General features: G+C 38.3%; 1 protein-coding gene across 1 annotated transcript in view; it reads left to right on the top strand.

The window, feature by feature from the left end:
- PDE10A (phosphodiesterase 10A) overlaps window positions 1–13,999 on the top strand; it is a 180,965-nt gene that overhangs the window by 131,525 nt on the left and 35,441 nt on the right. Inside the window, exons 6-9 of the mRNA XM_054399026.1 lie at window positions 5,362–5,502; window positions 7,807–7,962; window positions 10,289–10,339; window positions 13,421–13,479. Of these exons, the coding sequence (XP_054255001.1) occupies window positions 5,362–5,502; window positions 7,807–7,962; window positions 10,289–10,339; window positions 13,421–13,479 (407 nt within the window). The remainder of the gene's footprint in view (window positions 1–5,361; window positions 5,503–7,806; window positions 7,963–10,288; window positions 10,340–13,420; window positions 13,480–13,999) is intronic.

Genomic DNA, 13,999 nt, shown 5'->3' with positions numbered 1-13,999 from the left:
TCTTCTTGTGTTCAAGATTGAACCCGTTGTTCCTTGTCTTATTACTGTGCACCACTGAAAAAAGCCTGGCCCCCTCCACTTGACACCCACCCCTCAGATCTTTATACACATTGATGAGATCCCCTCTCAGTCTTCTCAAGACTATAGCCTCAGGGCTCTCAGTCTCTCTTCATAGGGGAGATGCTCAAGTCCCCTAATCATCCTTGTGGCACTCTGTTGGATTCTCTCCATCAGTTCTCTGTCTCTCTTGAACTGGGGAGCCCCAAACTGGACACAGTATTGCAGGTGTGGTCTCACCAGGGCAGAGTAGAGAGGTAGAAGAACTTCCCTAGATCTGCTGGACACACCTTTCTTGATGCATCCCAGGATCCCATTGGCTCTCTCGGCCACAAGAGCACATTGTTGTTCCATGGAGAACTTGCTGTCCACCAGCACTCCAAGGTCTTTCTCTGTGGAGCTGCTTTCCAGTAGGGCATCCCCTAACCTCTACTGGTGCCTGTTGTTATTTCTCCCCAGATGCAGGGCCCTGCACTTGTCCTTATTAAACTTCATGAGGTTTGCCTGTACCCAGCTCTCCAACCTGTCCAGGTCATGTTGGATGGCTGCACAGCCTGACAGGGTGTCAGCCAACCCACCCATATGTAGGACCTACTGTAGGTAAATGCAGAACTGGTTAGAAAACCAGAGACTAGTTGTAGTTCACTGTCAGAATTGAACATTATTTTGTGTAAATCTTCAAGGATTTATTCGGAATCTGATTTTGCTCAATATGTAATGCATTGGTGAAGGATTAATATAGGCTTGTTAAATGTGCATTTGATGAAATTAGGAAAGACAGCATGTGTGTTTGTAGGGACAGATTAGAATTCAAAATGATCCTGGAAGAATGGTCTAAAGAAACTGGACAATGATTCTGTGAGTGCAAGTGCTGGGTTATCCATAGATTACTTCTCTCTTACTAGGGCAGTCAATGACATTAAGAAGGATTCTGGGGTTTGCAGTGAATGTGAAGGCAGTAAACATGACTCAACAGTGCTGTAGCAAAAAGGATGCTGTTGCATGTAGCAGAAGCAGAAGTTTAGCCTTTGTGTAAAGTGCTTTTCCCATTCCTCTGTCTCAGGTGGATTGTCCGTTTTAAGCACTGCACTTCTAGGAAAAAAATGGAGGAGATGAAGTTGATCCAGGAGAGAGGTTGGAGGCTGATAAGGAAACAAAAGAGCTAGTATTGTTTAGTCTAAAAAAAAAAAAAAGAAAATTGAGGGATTAAGATATGCCTAGGTAAGACAGAGAAAGGGAATCATCTCTTCTCCATACCTATGATACATAGGGCAAGAAGTAGTGGCCTTGAACTAGCATTAGGGAAGCTTCCCCAGTTGTGGTTGTAATGAAGCACTACTGTGTGTTGCTTGTGAAAACTCAGGGATCCTCATCCCTGGAGGTGTTGGAGAATTGTCTAGACAGGCATCTTTCAGAAAAATACCTAATTAGCTATGCCTTAGAATGGAAAGGATGTCAACTTAGTTTTTAGTGTCAATGAGTTGTTATAATTCTTGTGTTGTTTTTCAGCTGTGTATATCAACTGGTAAGTTTCCAGGAATTAAGTGCAGATAGAAATTGATGCCAATCACCTGGATGAAAACATTAAAAAACAACTCCCCAAAACTACTAGTTGTTTTACAGTGTATAAGTGCATCACCTTCATTTCACAAGTATCCAGCATTTGTACATAGTATGTATCTTAAAAATGAACCTCTCCTGTCAAATACACTGTGAGTTATCAAGAAGGAAATAAGAAGTTTATAAAAACAATAGAGGTAGTCACTGGGTTATTTTTTTTATTATTTTGTCCCTTCTTTTATTCTTCATGTGGTAGGATTGCTTGCACTTCTGTTTAAACCCAGGACATAATTGGCTACACCTCATTAAAATACTAACATGGTATTATTGGGCTATTATTTCAACTTAGGAAGTTCTCAAACAGGTTTTTGCCTGTGGATACTTCCCAAATTATTTCTCTTTGTTTGGTTTTGTGGGTCATCAGTGCTTATTGTGATGAATTCTATTCTTGCAAAAACCCTGGTTTAGGAGACAGCCTTTATACCTATCTGCTAGTAGTTTTACCGTTAGGCTGTGTGGTGTTTCATGTAGGTTGTTACGTCCTTTTATCAAATGTAAAAATCTATTACTGTTACTTAACAGAAAGGGATGTGAGTAGCAAAAAGCATTAAGATCACTGAGATCACTAAATATCAACTTGCTTAAATCCCATTTCTCTATTTTTTTTTTCTAAGCATCAAATTGTATAGTAGTGTTTTCATATTAAGGCTTTAACTTACTGTGAATTGAATGTTAAATGATTTTTTTTCCCTTAAGCATTTTTAGGGCCAGTTTTATCAGCATAACTAGCTGTTGAGGAAACCAGAGGTCAGGATCCAGGCACCCTTGCCACCAAGACAGTTTGTTAATGGAATGCTTGTTCCCTGTACTTTAACTGTCATTCTATTCATTAAAACTGATTATCACCCAGATCTATTTTCTACAGAGAAGTTTTAGGAAAATCAGTGTATGATTGGTATTTGTTTAGTTATAAGGACTATTACAAGAAAAAGAAGAAAAGTCAGCTGAGCAGTTTATGAAATGCTGAACATCACATGCTCATAGTCAGATCCATCCATGGCAAACCTTATGTAGTTAGCTGAATGGTTTCAGGCCTTTGTGGGTTGGGGGTTTGGGATTTGGTGTTGTGCTGAGTTCCCATGGGCTACACACCAACAGCCACTGGAAAAGTTGCATCAGCTATATCTGTCATTGTCCCTCTTTATCAGAGGAGAACCAAAAGCACCTGAAAGCTATACTGATGATATATTTCTTAAGTTCTGTTTAAAAATCTACTGATTCCTTATTTTGATTGTAATTGCTGTTCAGTGTCATTAGTAGAAATGCAAACTGTTAGTCTGTTTTTGAAGTAAGGTATTCAAACCCACTAAAGAAATGCAAGTAATTTAAAAGTCAAAATCTATCCATTTCTTCATTTACTTGTGAAGCTGTGTGCAATTCTAATTATGCTCTGAGCTGGTGAAGGATGATTTGAATATGCCATTGCAAATTAAAAGAATGCTGGAATGATTCATCAATAGAAGAGACCAAGTGAGTCCCAAATGATGTTACTACTATACTATATTTTATTTTAAAAATACTCTTTTTAAGCAAAAGGAAAAACAGTAAATGTGAGCTGCATAGGTTATGTGAAAAACCTAGTAGTTTTGGACAGTGGTAATCAAAGAGATTCCTTTAAAGCTGTGTCTATGGCATACCTCGGTATTTCAGTATTTCATGATTTCAATAACATGCTGTAGTAGAACAGAGCACAGCTGTTTTGTTCTTACTTCATTTTGTTTGGCTGACCTTGCCATTAATGGCTTCTAGGACTCAAAAATCTTCATTAACAAAATCCTAGCAAAACTTGAGAGATTTCTATGTCCTTAACTGGCAATAAATGTTTACACCCATTCAGATTTAAATTATCATATATACAATATATCAACAGTCATGAATGCTTATCAGGTGTATGTATGGAATGGTAGAAGCCTGTGGACTGATTGTAGCTTATATGTGGTTATGAGAAAATTTGTCTTTTTTATTGTTAGTGCTGCTTGGTCAGTTGCTGTGGCCTTGGAGATCAAGGGTTGTTTCTGAGGTCTAGGTGGAGGTCTGTCTTTGTCCATTTATAATTTTCCACTTGTATAAAGCCTGGAGGAGCAGTGGCAAATTTAGAACCTAGTGGGTAGTTTGAAGAGGTTTTTCACCCCTTAGCAGTGGAATTTGTAATTTTGCATAAGAAGCAGAATAGGATTGCTTCTGTAAAACTTCTATCACTCGGAGTAAAATAATGTCCCTGAGCTTTTATCGGTGTAGGGATGCTTCTTTACAGTAGTACTTAAAGGTGGCAGCAACAGAGCAGTTTGTCAGCCAAACTGATACTTACACAAGGACACAGAAAAGGCTGTGCTGGCAAAAGCAACTTTTGCTAGCAACACTTTATGATGTCAGCACAGATTTTGGCCATTGAAGATCAACTGAAGGCACTGTTCTGAAGGAAGATATGTACGTGTGGAAGAAGCGAGTTCTTTGTTTTGTGGTGAAAGTGGCCTTTAGATTTTGTCTTTTTTTCTTGCATTTTGTTTCAAGGAGCTGTTTCTGAGAAGTGAAAGATTTGTGCATTGTTTTATGTTAAGTCATAATGGGCATGACTCAGGATACCAGTTTGGGAAAGCACGTTTTGTACTCACAATTTAAATAATGTGGTTAATTTGCTAAGTATCACACATTACGATCTTGGTATAAGGACCCAAATATAGAAAAAATATACTTAGTAAAAGTAAGAAGAATGGTATGGATAAATCTGTTAATCTTTGGAGAGGTCAACTTTGGTCTCCTTTGTGCTGTTAATTTCATTTGAGTGATTCCTCTAGATACTTAATTTAGACTTTAAACATTGTATTTCATTCCCTGCATTTTTCAGTACTCTGCAATATTAACCTTTTTTCCTGTAAGTGTATGGTATAGCAGGTCAAACATTTGTGAAGATATACATTTCAATATTACTATGCCATTTCTATCCTAAACCTTTTTCTTCTTCTTTGATTAAAACAAACCAAACAAATTAACAAAAAAAACCCAACCAACCAAAAAAGAAAACCCAAAAGCAAATGAAAATATCAGAACAATAATTTCATGATTTCATGTACTTGTACTGCAATGCAACACATCAAAATGGAATAAATACTGTGCATGTTCAGTGGAGCTGCTTCGTGGAAGGAGTATCTTTCCTTCCAGCTGCATGAGATGTATGAAATAAACATGCTGAAAGGAAAAAATTTAGTGAGACTGTGATAGAAACATTGTTTTCCAGCACTCTACTGTTCCATAAAGTTTATTTTTCATCCAAAAAAAAGGGAATGAAATTTTAGATCTGAAGAATATTTGACACACAGAAGAGTTTGTAGGTTTGACCTTTATATGTATTTGCAACTGTTTTACAAAAGGTAAATTACAAGGCTTTGTGAGCCTTTATACATTTACTGTGCATTCAAGGTAAACATAATCCAACCCTGATATAAGTTATCCACTGAGTGGTAATTTTAGAGTGAGATTACCAAAGATTTCAAAACAATTAAGCAGAATTTATCCAAGTACTTTTTATTGTCAAAAGCTGTGTTTCTCTAAATTATCTACTTTATTCAGTCCTTAGTGCTACATCAGTAGCACAGTAACTCCATAAAAATAACCACGCATTCTAATTGCATTCTTTCTTCTTCTTTTTTTTCTTTTGTGTTCTGTTTTGTTTTTCCTTCTAACTAGAGTCTGTGTGTATTTACACCACCAGGAGCTAAGGAAGGACAACCACGGCTCATTCCTGCAGGCCCCATTGCACATGGCACTACAGTATCTGCTTATGTAGCTAGATCCAGAAAAACGTTGTTAGTAGAAGATATTCTGGGGGTAAAAAGCTTTTTCTTTCTCCTTTTAACAAGATGATTACAGCATTTTCTTAGAATGAATATTTAGATGATTAAATGTTTATTGAGACAAATGTATATAGAATTTACATGATCTTGGTACATTCCTATGAAGAAAATGAATTTGAGTTTAAATTAGCCTGATTGATTAAGTTTAGAAGGGAAGTAAAGGTACCAGTCATCTGGAGAGTCAAAAAAACCTACTGTTATTCAAAACTCCTGTCTTCCTGGTCTTAAAATATTTGTGTGCTAATCCCAAACAAGAAGACTCCCATATAAACAAAGTTTGATTTAATTATAATTCAGGGCTCACACTGACAAGAATGTCAGTCAGAATTCTGTTTATTAGACAGGATTTTGATCTTTACTTAACACTGATGTAAAGGTAGAGTACTTAAAATATCAGTAGACCTGTATGAAAGGCACAGCAGTGTAACTGATAGCAAAATCCAGGCTTTTGCCCATAAAAGGATTCAGAAAAAACTAAGGTGATACTCTGCTAATATTTGGCACTCTGCATGTCTGTCCGTTAGTTTTTTTTGTAAACTTCATCTTGCATTTTCATCTATGCAATTGTGTGAAACTTGTGTTCAGACTGTACTTAGTGAGAACGCTTCTATGGTCAGCTGGTTATGACAACACCAAGGAAGTTTAAATTCTCCTTTCTCTTCAGTGTTTTCTATCCTTTTGAATTCTGTCCAGAATAAGTGTCTTGGATATTGTGCCCAAAACTGGATATGGCTGACCAATATTTTAACAAAATTATTTGCTAAAAAATATATGACCTTTATAGGGCAAACTCAGGCTATAAACAGAATACCAGAGGCCTAATGTGAGTACACTTAAACAGAATCACAAAAACAAAAGGCAGAAGCCACTTTCCCTGTAGTTACACTCGGTGCCTTCTATACACCCTGGACTATAAAGATTTTATGTGTTACTAGATTTTTACAGTTGCATATAAGGCTTAAATTGTTACTGATAATTTCCAATCAATATCAAATATTTCCAATCAATATCCTTGTATATGATGGTTGTATGTTTTGATTTTATGTTCGTAATAAAATCGGAGAGGGTAGTGGGAAGGAGTTTTTAACTTTTTTAACCAGTTTACAGTATTAGTGGATTACTGACCGAAAAGGGAAATTCATTTTAGAATCCTGGAATCACTTTAGTGATACGGTTTGCTGTTATACGATTTTAGAAGCCATCTCAACAGTGAAAGGGAGCTCCTTGCAGGCAGACTTGTCAGCCCTTTTGTTTTGTTTTGTTTTAAGGATAGAATTGAAAAGTGAAAGCAGTTTGCTTGTTTTGCGAAGTACTTCCCACTCATTTTTGTCTGTCATTTGTTCCTAGCAATTCAGATTGATTGTCATCTCAGTAATTAAGGTAGAGATTATTTGCTCTTTTCTTTGAGAAGGGAGAGATTTTGACCATCTTTGAAGGAGTGTCTGTCTTGTCTAAGTACAGCCTGCAAGGAACTTCTGCTACAAATGAAATACTGAAGGATTGATGTACAATGAAATGGGTCTCATGCACTTCACATTGGCTACTTACTTTCTTACTAACATCCAGGTGGTTTCTCAGGTATTTGTGAGTTTTGCTACATGCAGAACTGAAGCTATAAAGCCTTGGGCATTCACTGTATAGATTAAAAGTTACGTGTTTGAACCTTTTATAGCAGCTGATAGGATTATTTTAACACTTGCTCCTATAACTTTTCCACTGGTTTATTCAGGATGCATAAACAAGGGAAGGAAAAATATTCTTACTGTCATGCATAATGTTTTGGGAACACATTTTCCTCCCTAGGAGCTGGTTGAGGATTCTATCTGCATAACCTAAAGCCTTAGTCTCAGCACTGCTGTCTGCTTGGTAATTTTGCAATCTGAGCATCCGATTTCAGGATTATGAATGCCTTGGGGTTTTTGGGGGAAGGAGGTGGTAGAGTAGTGCTGTTTAAATTTTTACTTAATCTGCACCGATAATAGCAATATAGTGCTGTTTATGATGCCTATGAGAGTAGAGAAAACGTATTGTAATGACAATCCCAAGCTGTGTCTAATATTGCAACTAATTCCTAATTTAGGTCAATAGGGTTAACTGGATATGTAAACTAACACCAATGTTTTTAATTACATTTTTTGGTAGATGACTTACTATTGTATGTGAATTTTACCTTTTTTCTGCAGATCTGATCAGCCAGGAGAGGGAGGAAAATGTCACTATATCTTTCATTGTAATGTTATGATACTACATTTTATCAGATTATGCTTACATTTTTTAGGATGAGCGATTTCCCAAAGGTACTGGACTGGAATCAGGGACCCGTATCCAATCTGTTTTGTGTTTGCCAATTGTCACTGCAATTGGTGATCTGATTGGTATCCTGGAGCTTTACCGTCACTGGGGGAAAGAAGCGTTCCACCTTAGTCACCAAGAGGTGAGGTCATGCCCAGGCTTCACCCACTTCTCCACCATGGTCAGCACATCAGCCCTCTCAAACTTTCTTCTCTTATTCTTATGTGTTTATTACCTTTCTTGTACTTGATTTTTGTTCTCATCAGATGTTACTGATTGGAAAAAAGTAGTGATTTGTATTTTCAGTCACAGGAGGAAAAATTTACTACAGAAGTGAGGAGACACATCAAGAATTTTACTTTGCATTTTTTTGTGGAAAAAAAACAGGTTCCAGATTTCATTATTTTGAACTCAATACAGAGTTCTCAGAGGAGTTAATGGAAAGCAGGTGAACAAAATATAAGTGTAAATCAACTGTCAGAAACAAAAGTCACTTTGGAGGGACACTGCTGAGTTATCTTGAAGAGTTTCGATTTTAACTTTCCAGTAAAGCTTCATTTTACAGTATGGCAAGACTTTTTAATTGACATTTTAATTGACTTTTTAATTGTTTTGTTTTTTTTTTTAATTGACATTTTCAATGTGGGTTCTCAAGGGAATGGGCCCTCTTGTAAAAGATAATGTTGCAACATTGTAGCCACAATATAGCAAGTCTTAATGCCAGGTCTCACAGGAGAGGAAAGCTGATGTTAATTTAAAACAGAAGTGAAGCAAAAGATGTTTCATATAGTTGCATTCACATTCTTAGCACCACACCCTCTAAGACACTGAGGTGAGTGTGTCCAGGCAGTATTTCAGAGAGTTGCACACAGAAATGTGTGTACCCAGGTAGTCTTTCCAAGATATCTTGAAATGGGTGGATAAGAGATGCCTGCTGTTGAGTCATTATGTCTCCTAGTTTCTTCCTAGGTTGACAATTATTTGCTGGTTTGGGGTCAAAAATTTCTTTAGTCTGTAAGGACTGACATCTTTTGTCTCTAGTCTGTCCCCTATCTGTGATTTGTCAAGCCTTGTTCACTGTCCTTTGACCTCCTGATCTAAACATCCCTAGAAACTGTGTGTAGATGTGCTGGTATCTGGATGACCTGCTAATCTAAGTCCCATCTGTAAAGCTCTCTTTCTCTCAAGGAAGGAAGAAGCAGAGATATTTGTCAGTTATATGCTCTTTTTGTCAGTAATCTCTAAGTAGCCCAGCATACATGTGATACCCATACATGCATATTAGCTGGGCAGTCACTGTCACTTCAGGCTCATTTTTGCATCTCAGGTTTTACCAGTAATGTTCATGGTAGGAGACTGGATTAATATGGTGATGATGCCATTGTCCCTGCTCCCAGAAAAATCGAAAAAGCATTCATACAAAACCAGGCTTCATAATTCTGCTGTTTACAGACAATGTATTTATTTTTTAAATTTTAATTACATTGATTTTTATTACATTAACCAATCTACCGTTCTGAGAGGTTTCAGACGAGCATTGTTCTGTGCAAATATGAGTCTTTTATATTATATGAAATATAAATGAAGTTCATGAGCCATCTACTTGGAAAAGACTTGGTGCTAAATAAAAGTATTAGTGAATTAAAAATCTTTTAAGGTGTCTTTCTGAGTGCTCTAAAGCATTCTTTTAACAGTCAGGTTTCAGAAAGTGTTTGGGTTCCATTAGCAGTTTTTATAAAATGTGCACAATGTGTTCTGTTTAAAGAAAAAGAAAATTAAAACCCACTACCTTAGAAGGGTATGCAGCAGCAGACCTTTTGTAGTTCTGTCCTCTGTGTTCCTGTAAAGCTCCTGTGTTTCAAAGACAGGATATTAAGAGTGGTAGCACATCTTAGTTAACTCCAGTTTATATAACATTTGTTTGAAATGTTGCCTAGAAACCATCATACTTAAAACACCAGTCTTGAGCTGAGGGATCAGGTCTGGTTCTTCTGCCACCAAAATGGTAACGAAAGAAGTAGTGCCTGATTACAGCTGAAAATAGCTGTGGCTGAAGAGATACAGCCCCCAAAAGATGTTATGGGATATTTTATTTCTGTGGCACATACCTTTCAACAATGCACATAAGGTAATTTTTTTAAGCCCTTGTCTTATGGGATGTTTATTTTGATGCTGCATTTCTCAGCTGATGAGTTTCCAATACCACTTTTGAAGAGCATTGGTGGTAAGCATTTTTTGATGCAAAAAGTAAGGATTGTTCTCTTGTGACTGAATGTACCTTACTAAAATTGAAACACTGACAAGTATACTGAGATTTTCACAAAGTAACCATATTCCCACAAATTGAAACTACCTGCCTGTCTAAAAAACAGCTCAGTCAACTTATGTAGCAGATAGATAAAGAAAACAAGCATGTAACCGATGCTCAATTTTCAAGGTTTCATCAAAGTTAGTTTCTTCTGTTTCAGGTTGCAACAGCAAGTCTTGCATGGGCTTCAGTAGCAATACATCAAGTACAAGTAAGTGTGGGTGGTTTCCATTTTTTCATTGTGTAACCCTTCTTCCAGAACTTGATTAGTAGGAACATGAATTGTGATAAAATTTAAGTTGAGGTCACTACTACAACACTGATTTAAGCTCCTTCCCTAAACCTGGGAAAAATACACTGACATTTTTGGTGTGCATTGAGCTAGTTTTCCTTACTTGTAACTATGGATCAAACAACAAACTGTATTTGTTTTCTGGTAAGAAGGCAACTTCTAGATTAACTGGTTGCTTTCCTCCTGCTTTGGTATTCAGTTTGAGATTATTAGGTATTACTGGCAAACCCTACTTTAAGCTGTCCTTGCTCAATGCTTTATAGTCCTGTAACTAGTCCCATTTAGAATGCTTCATGCTGTCAGAAGTCAAGGGACTTATGAACCCTAGCAGCTTTGCTACAAGGTTTTGTTACATCAGCTGGTAGAAGAGTGTAACACTGAAACCAAGCATGTTCCCTCAACTCACAAGAGAGTATCACAGTATCACAGTGTATTAGAGGTTGGAAGGGACCTCAAGAGATCATTGGGTCCAACCCCTCTGCAAAGCAGGATCACTTAGGGTTGTCCACACAGGAATGCATCCAGGTGGGTTTTGAAAGTCTCCAGAGAAGGAAACTCCATCATCAACTTGGGCATCCTGTTCCAGTGCTCCGTCACCCTCACTGTAAAGAAGTTTCTCCTCATGTTGAGGTGAAATCTTCTATGTTCAAGATTAAACCTGTTGTTTCTTGTCTTATTACTGTGCACCACCAAAAAGAGCTTTGCCCCCTCCACTTGACACCCACCCCTCAGATCTTTATACACATTGATGAGATCCCCTCTCAGTCTTCTCTTCTCCAGACTAAATAGCCCCAGGGATCTCAGTCTCTCTTTGTAGGGGATCTCTCCAGCAGGTCTCTGTCTTTCTTGAACTGGGAGCCCAAAACTGGACACAGTATTGCAGGTGTGGTCTCACCAGGGCAGAGTAGAGAGGCAGAAGAACTTCCCTAGACCTGCTGGAAACACCCTTGTTGATGCATCCCAGGATCCCATTGGCTCTCTTGGCCACAAGGGCACATTGTTGTTCCATGAAGATCTTTCTCCATCAAGCTGCTTTCCAGCAGGGCATCCCCTAACTTGTACTGGTGCCTGTTGTTATTTCTCCCCAGATGCAGGGCCCTGCACTTGTCCTTATTAAACTTCATGAGGTTTGCCTGCACCCAGCTCTCCAGCCTGTCCAGGTCATGCTGGATGGCTGCACAGCCTGAGGGGTATCAGCCAACCCCCCCAGTTTTGTATCATCAGTGGACTTGCTGAGGGTACTCTCAATGCCCTCATCCAGGTCATTGATAAAGATATTGAACAAAACTGGACCCAGTACAGATCCCTGGGGGACCCCACTTTCCACAGGCCTCCAAGTTGACTCTGTGCCACTGATGACAACCCTCTGAACTCTGTTGTGGAGCCAGTTTTCAATCCACCTCACTGACCAACCATCTATGCCACATCTCCTGCGCTTTTCTGTGAGGATGTTATGGGAGACAGTATCAAAAGCTTTACTGAAGTCAAGATATATGACATCCACTGCTCTTCCCTCATGTACCCACTTGGTCATAACTTCATGGATGGCTATCAGATTAGTCAGACAGGATCTCCCCTCACTAAAGCCATGTTGGCTGCTCCTGATAGCCTTTGTGTCTTCCATGTGGTTAGAGATGATCTCCAGGATGAGCTGCTCCATCATCTCTTCAGGGATGGAGGAGAAGCTGACTGTTCCTTAGTTGTCTGGGTTCTCCTTGCCTTTTTGAAGACTGGAGTGACATTTGCTTTCTTCAAGTCATCAGACATGATAGAATAGGTTCTTCTGTCAACTCAGGAGTGATTCTTTTTTGTACAAGATGTCTTTCATACACTTCGCAGAAGATTCGCACAAAGCTTCTGCTTTTCTAGATTCTGCCACCTTGGTGCTGGGAGTCATTGATTTTGTTATGTTTGGTTGTTCAACCTGACATATTTAAGGCAGAATTAGCTGGCACAGACTGACGTATGCTAGGACAATTGTAGTTGCATGCATTTGTGACTTCACTTTGTAACAGTGACTCCCTCTTTAACTGAGAAATCTTTCACATCTACGAAAACAAAACATGGAAGGTTTAGTTCAAGCCTGTCCACTGGTAATTTTAATTTTTCTCCCTTCTGCTAAGCAGGAGGCTTGTCCTTGCCAATTTTTTGCATAAGAAGAATGCAAGAGTTTTGATCTGGTGTTAGGCTGTACCTGCCAGACTCAGACCTGGCTGTTAGGTATACCTAGTTACCTTATAATAGGCAAGAATAAGGCTTGTGGATGTAGTTTGTCATACTTTGCGTATTTATTTATGTCTGCATTTCACTGATGAAAGCGTTTCTAGTTCTAGGTGCTTACCTCAGTGCTTACTCTAGCTATATGCTGGTGTACAAATAATTTAGATACGGAGTTTGCAGTTAGGTGAAATGAAAACACAGTTGCAGTTCAAGGTTTTACTTCATCTAACACTTCACTTCTAAAATGTAGTATGCATACTTTTTTTTGCGCTCATATTCGTGGTGATTTTTTCCCATAGTTGAATGTATTATCATCCATCTCTTAGCTTACTTAAACTTGTCAGTTTAACGTGATGTCATTGTGTCTACATGCTACTTTGCAACCTGTAAGAAAAGTTGTGAAAGTATGCTAACAAAGAAAACAAATAAAATGCTTGACATTCTTGAAAGAGCTGAGTGGCTGGATGAGGAGAAGCAACTGATTCCATAACCACATTCATGGCAGCCTTTGAGGCAGCATGAAGAAGTGTAACAACCAACATCTTTCAGAGTCTTCAGCAAGATGTTACTTGCATTCAACAGTTTTAAATCAACAGCTTTGATAGCCAAAATTGGAGCTCAGCACACCAATCCAGCTTTTAATTTTATATAGAGCTGTAACATATGTGTGTACTAGTGCTGTATTTTCATAAAAACTAAATGGGTAGACTGTGTGATGTCAGCTTCCCTGTGACTTCAGTAATCTTCTGCAACAAATGATAACGTGATCTGTGCTTCCAGGTGTGCCGGGGCCTTGCCAAGCAGACTGAATTGAATGACTTTTTGCTTGATGTATCAAAGTAAGTGTGACTTGCAGTAAAATCTCATCAATTCATTTTAATGAGCTTTTCTAACATGACTTCCTATCTAATTGTGTTTTGAAATAGCTCACAAGCAGGTGCGAAGGTGTACCTTGAAGTGTATGCAAATTTCAGCACAGGGAAAATGATGTGGCTGACAGTGGGGCATACCTATTAAACACATTTTTATGGTGGTGCAGAACAAATTGTAACATCTGATTCTACCTTGTGGAATTTGTTTACTCCTTTTCTGTCACTGTTAACCATGGTCACTGTTAACCATGGCCTTCTTGAGCAGCTGCAAAGAGGCTTGCTATCTCGTCTTATGGCCAGTTTTAGAAGCTTTGAAAGGATTTAATGAAAAGTTAGTTTACTTTGTCACTCATCTTTGACATGTATGTACACATGCATACACACATAAGTATGTGTACTTTAGGGATGTATCCTTGAATAATCAGGACTGCTGGGTAATTTTTCTTCCCCTGCATTTTCTGGAGGCTCTGTTTTCATTTTCAGAGAC

The sequence above is a fragment of the Indicator indicator genome, chromosome 2 (assembly GCF_027791375.1).
Source record: "Indicator indicator isolate 239-I01 chromosome 2, UM_Iind_1.1, whole genome shotgun sequence".
NCBI lineage: Eukaryota > Metazoa > Chordata > Aves > Piciformes > Indicatoridae > Indicator > Indicator indicator.
The sequence above is the reverse complement of the archived record's forward strand: the minus strand, read 5'-3'. Positions and strand labels throughout refer to the sequence as shown.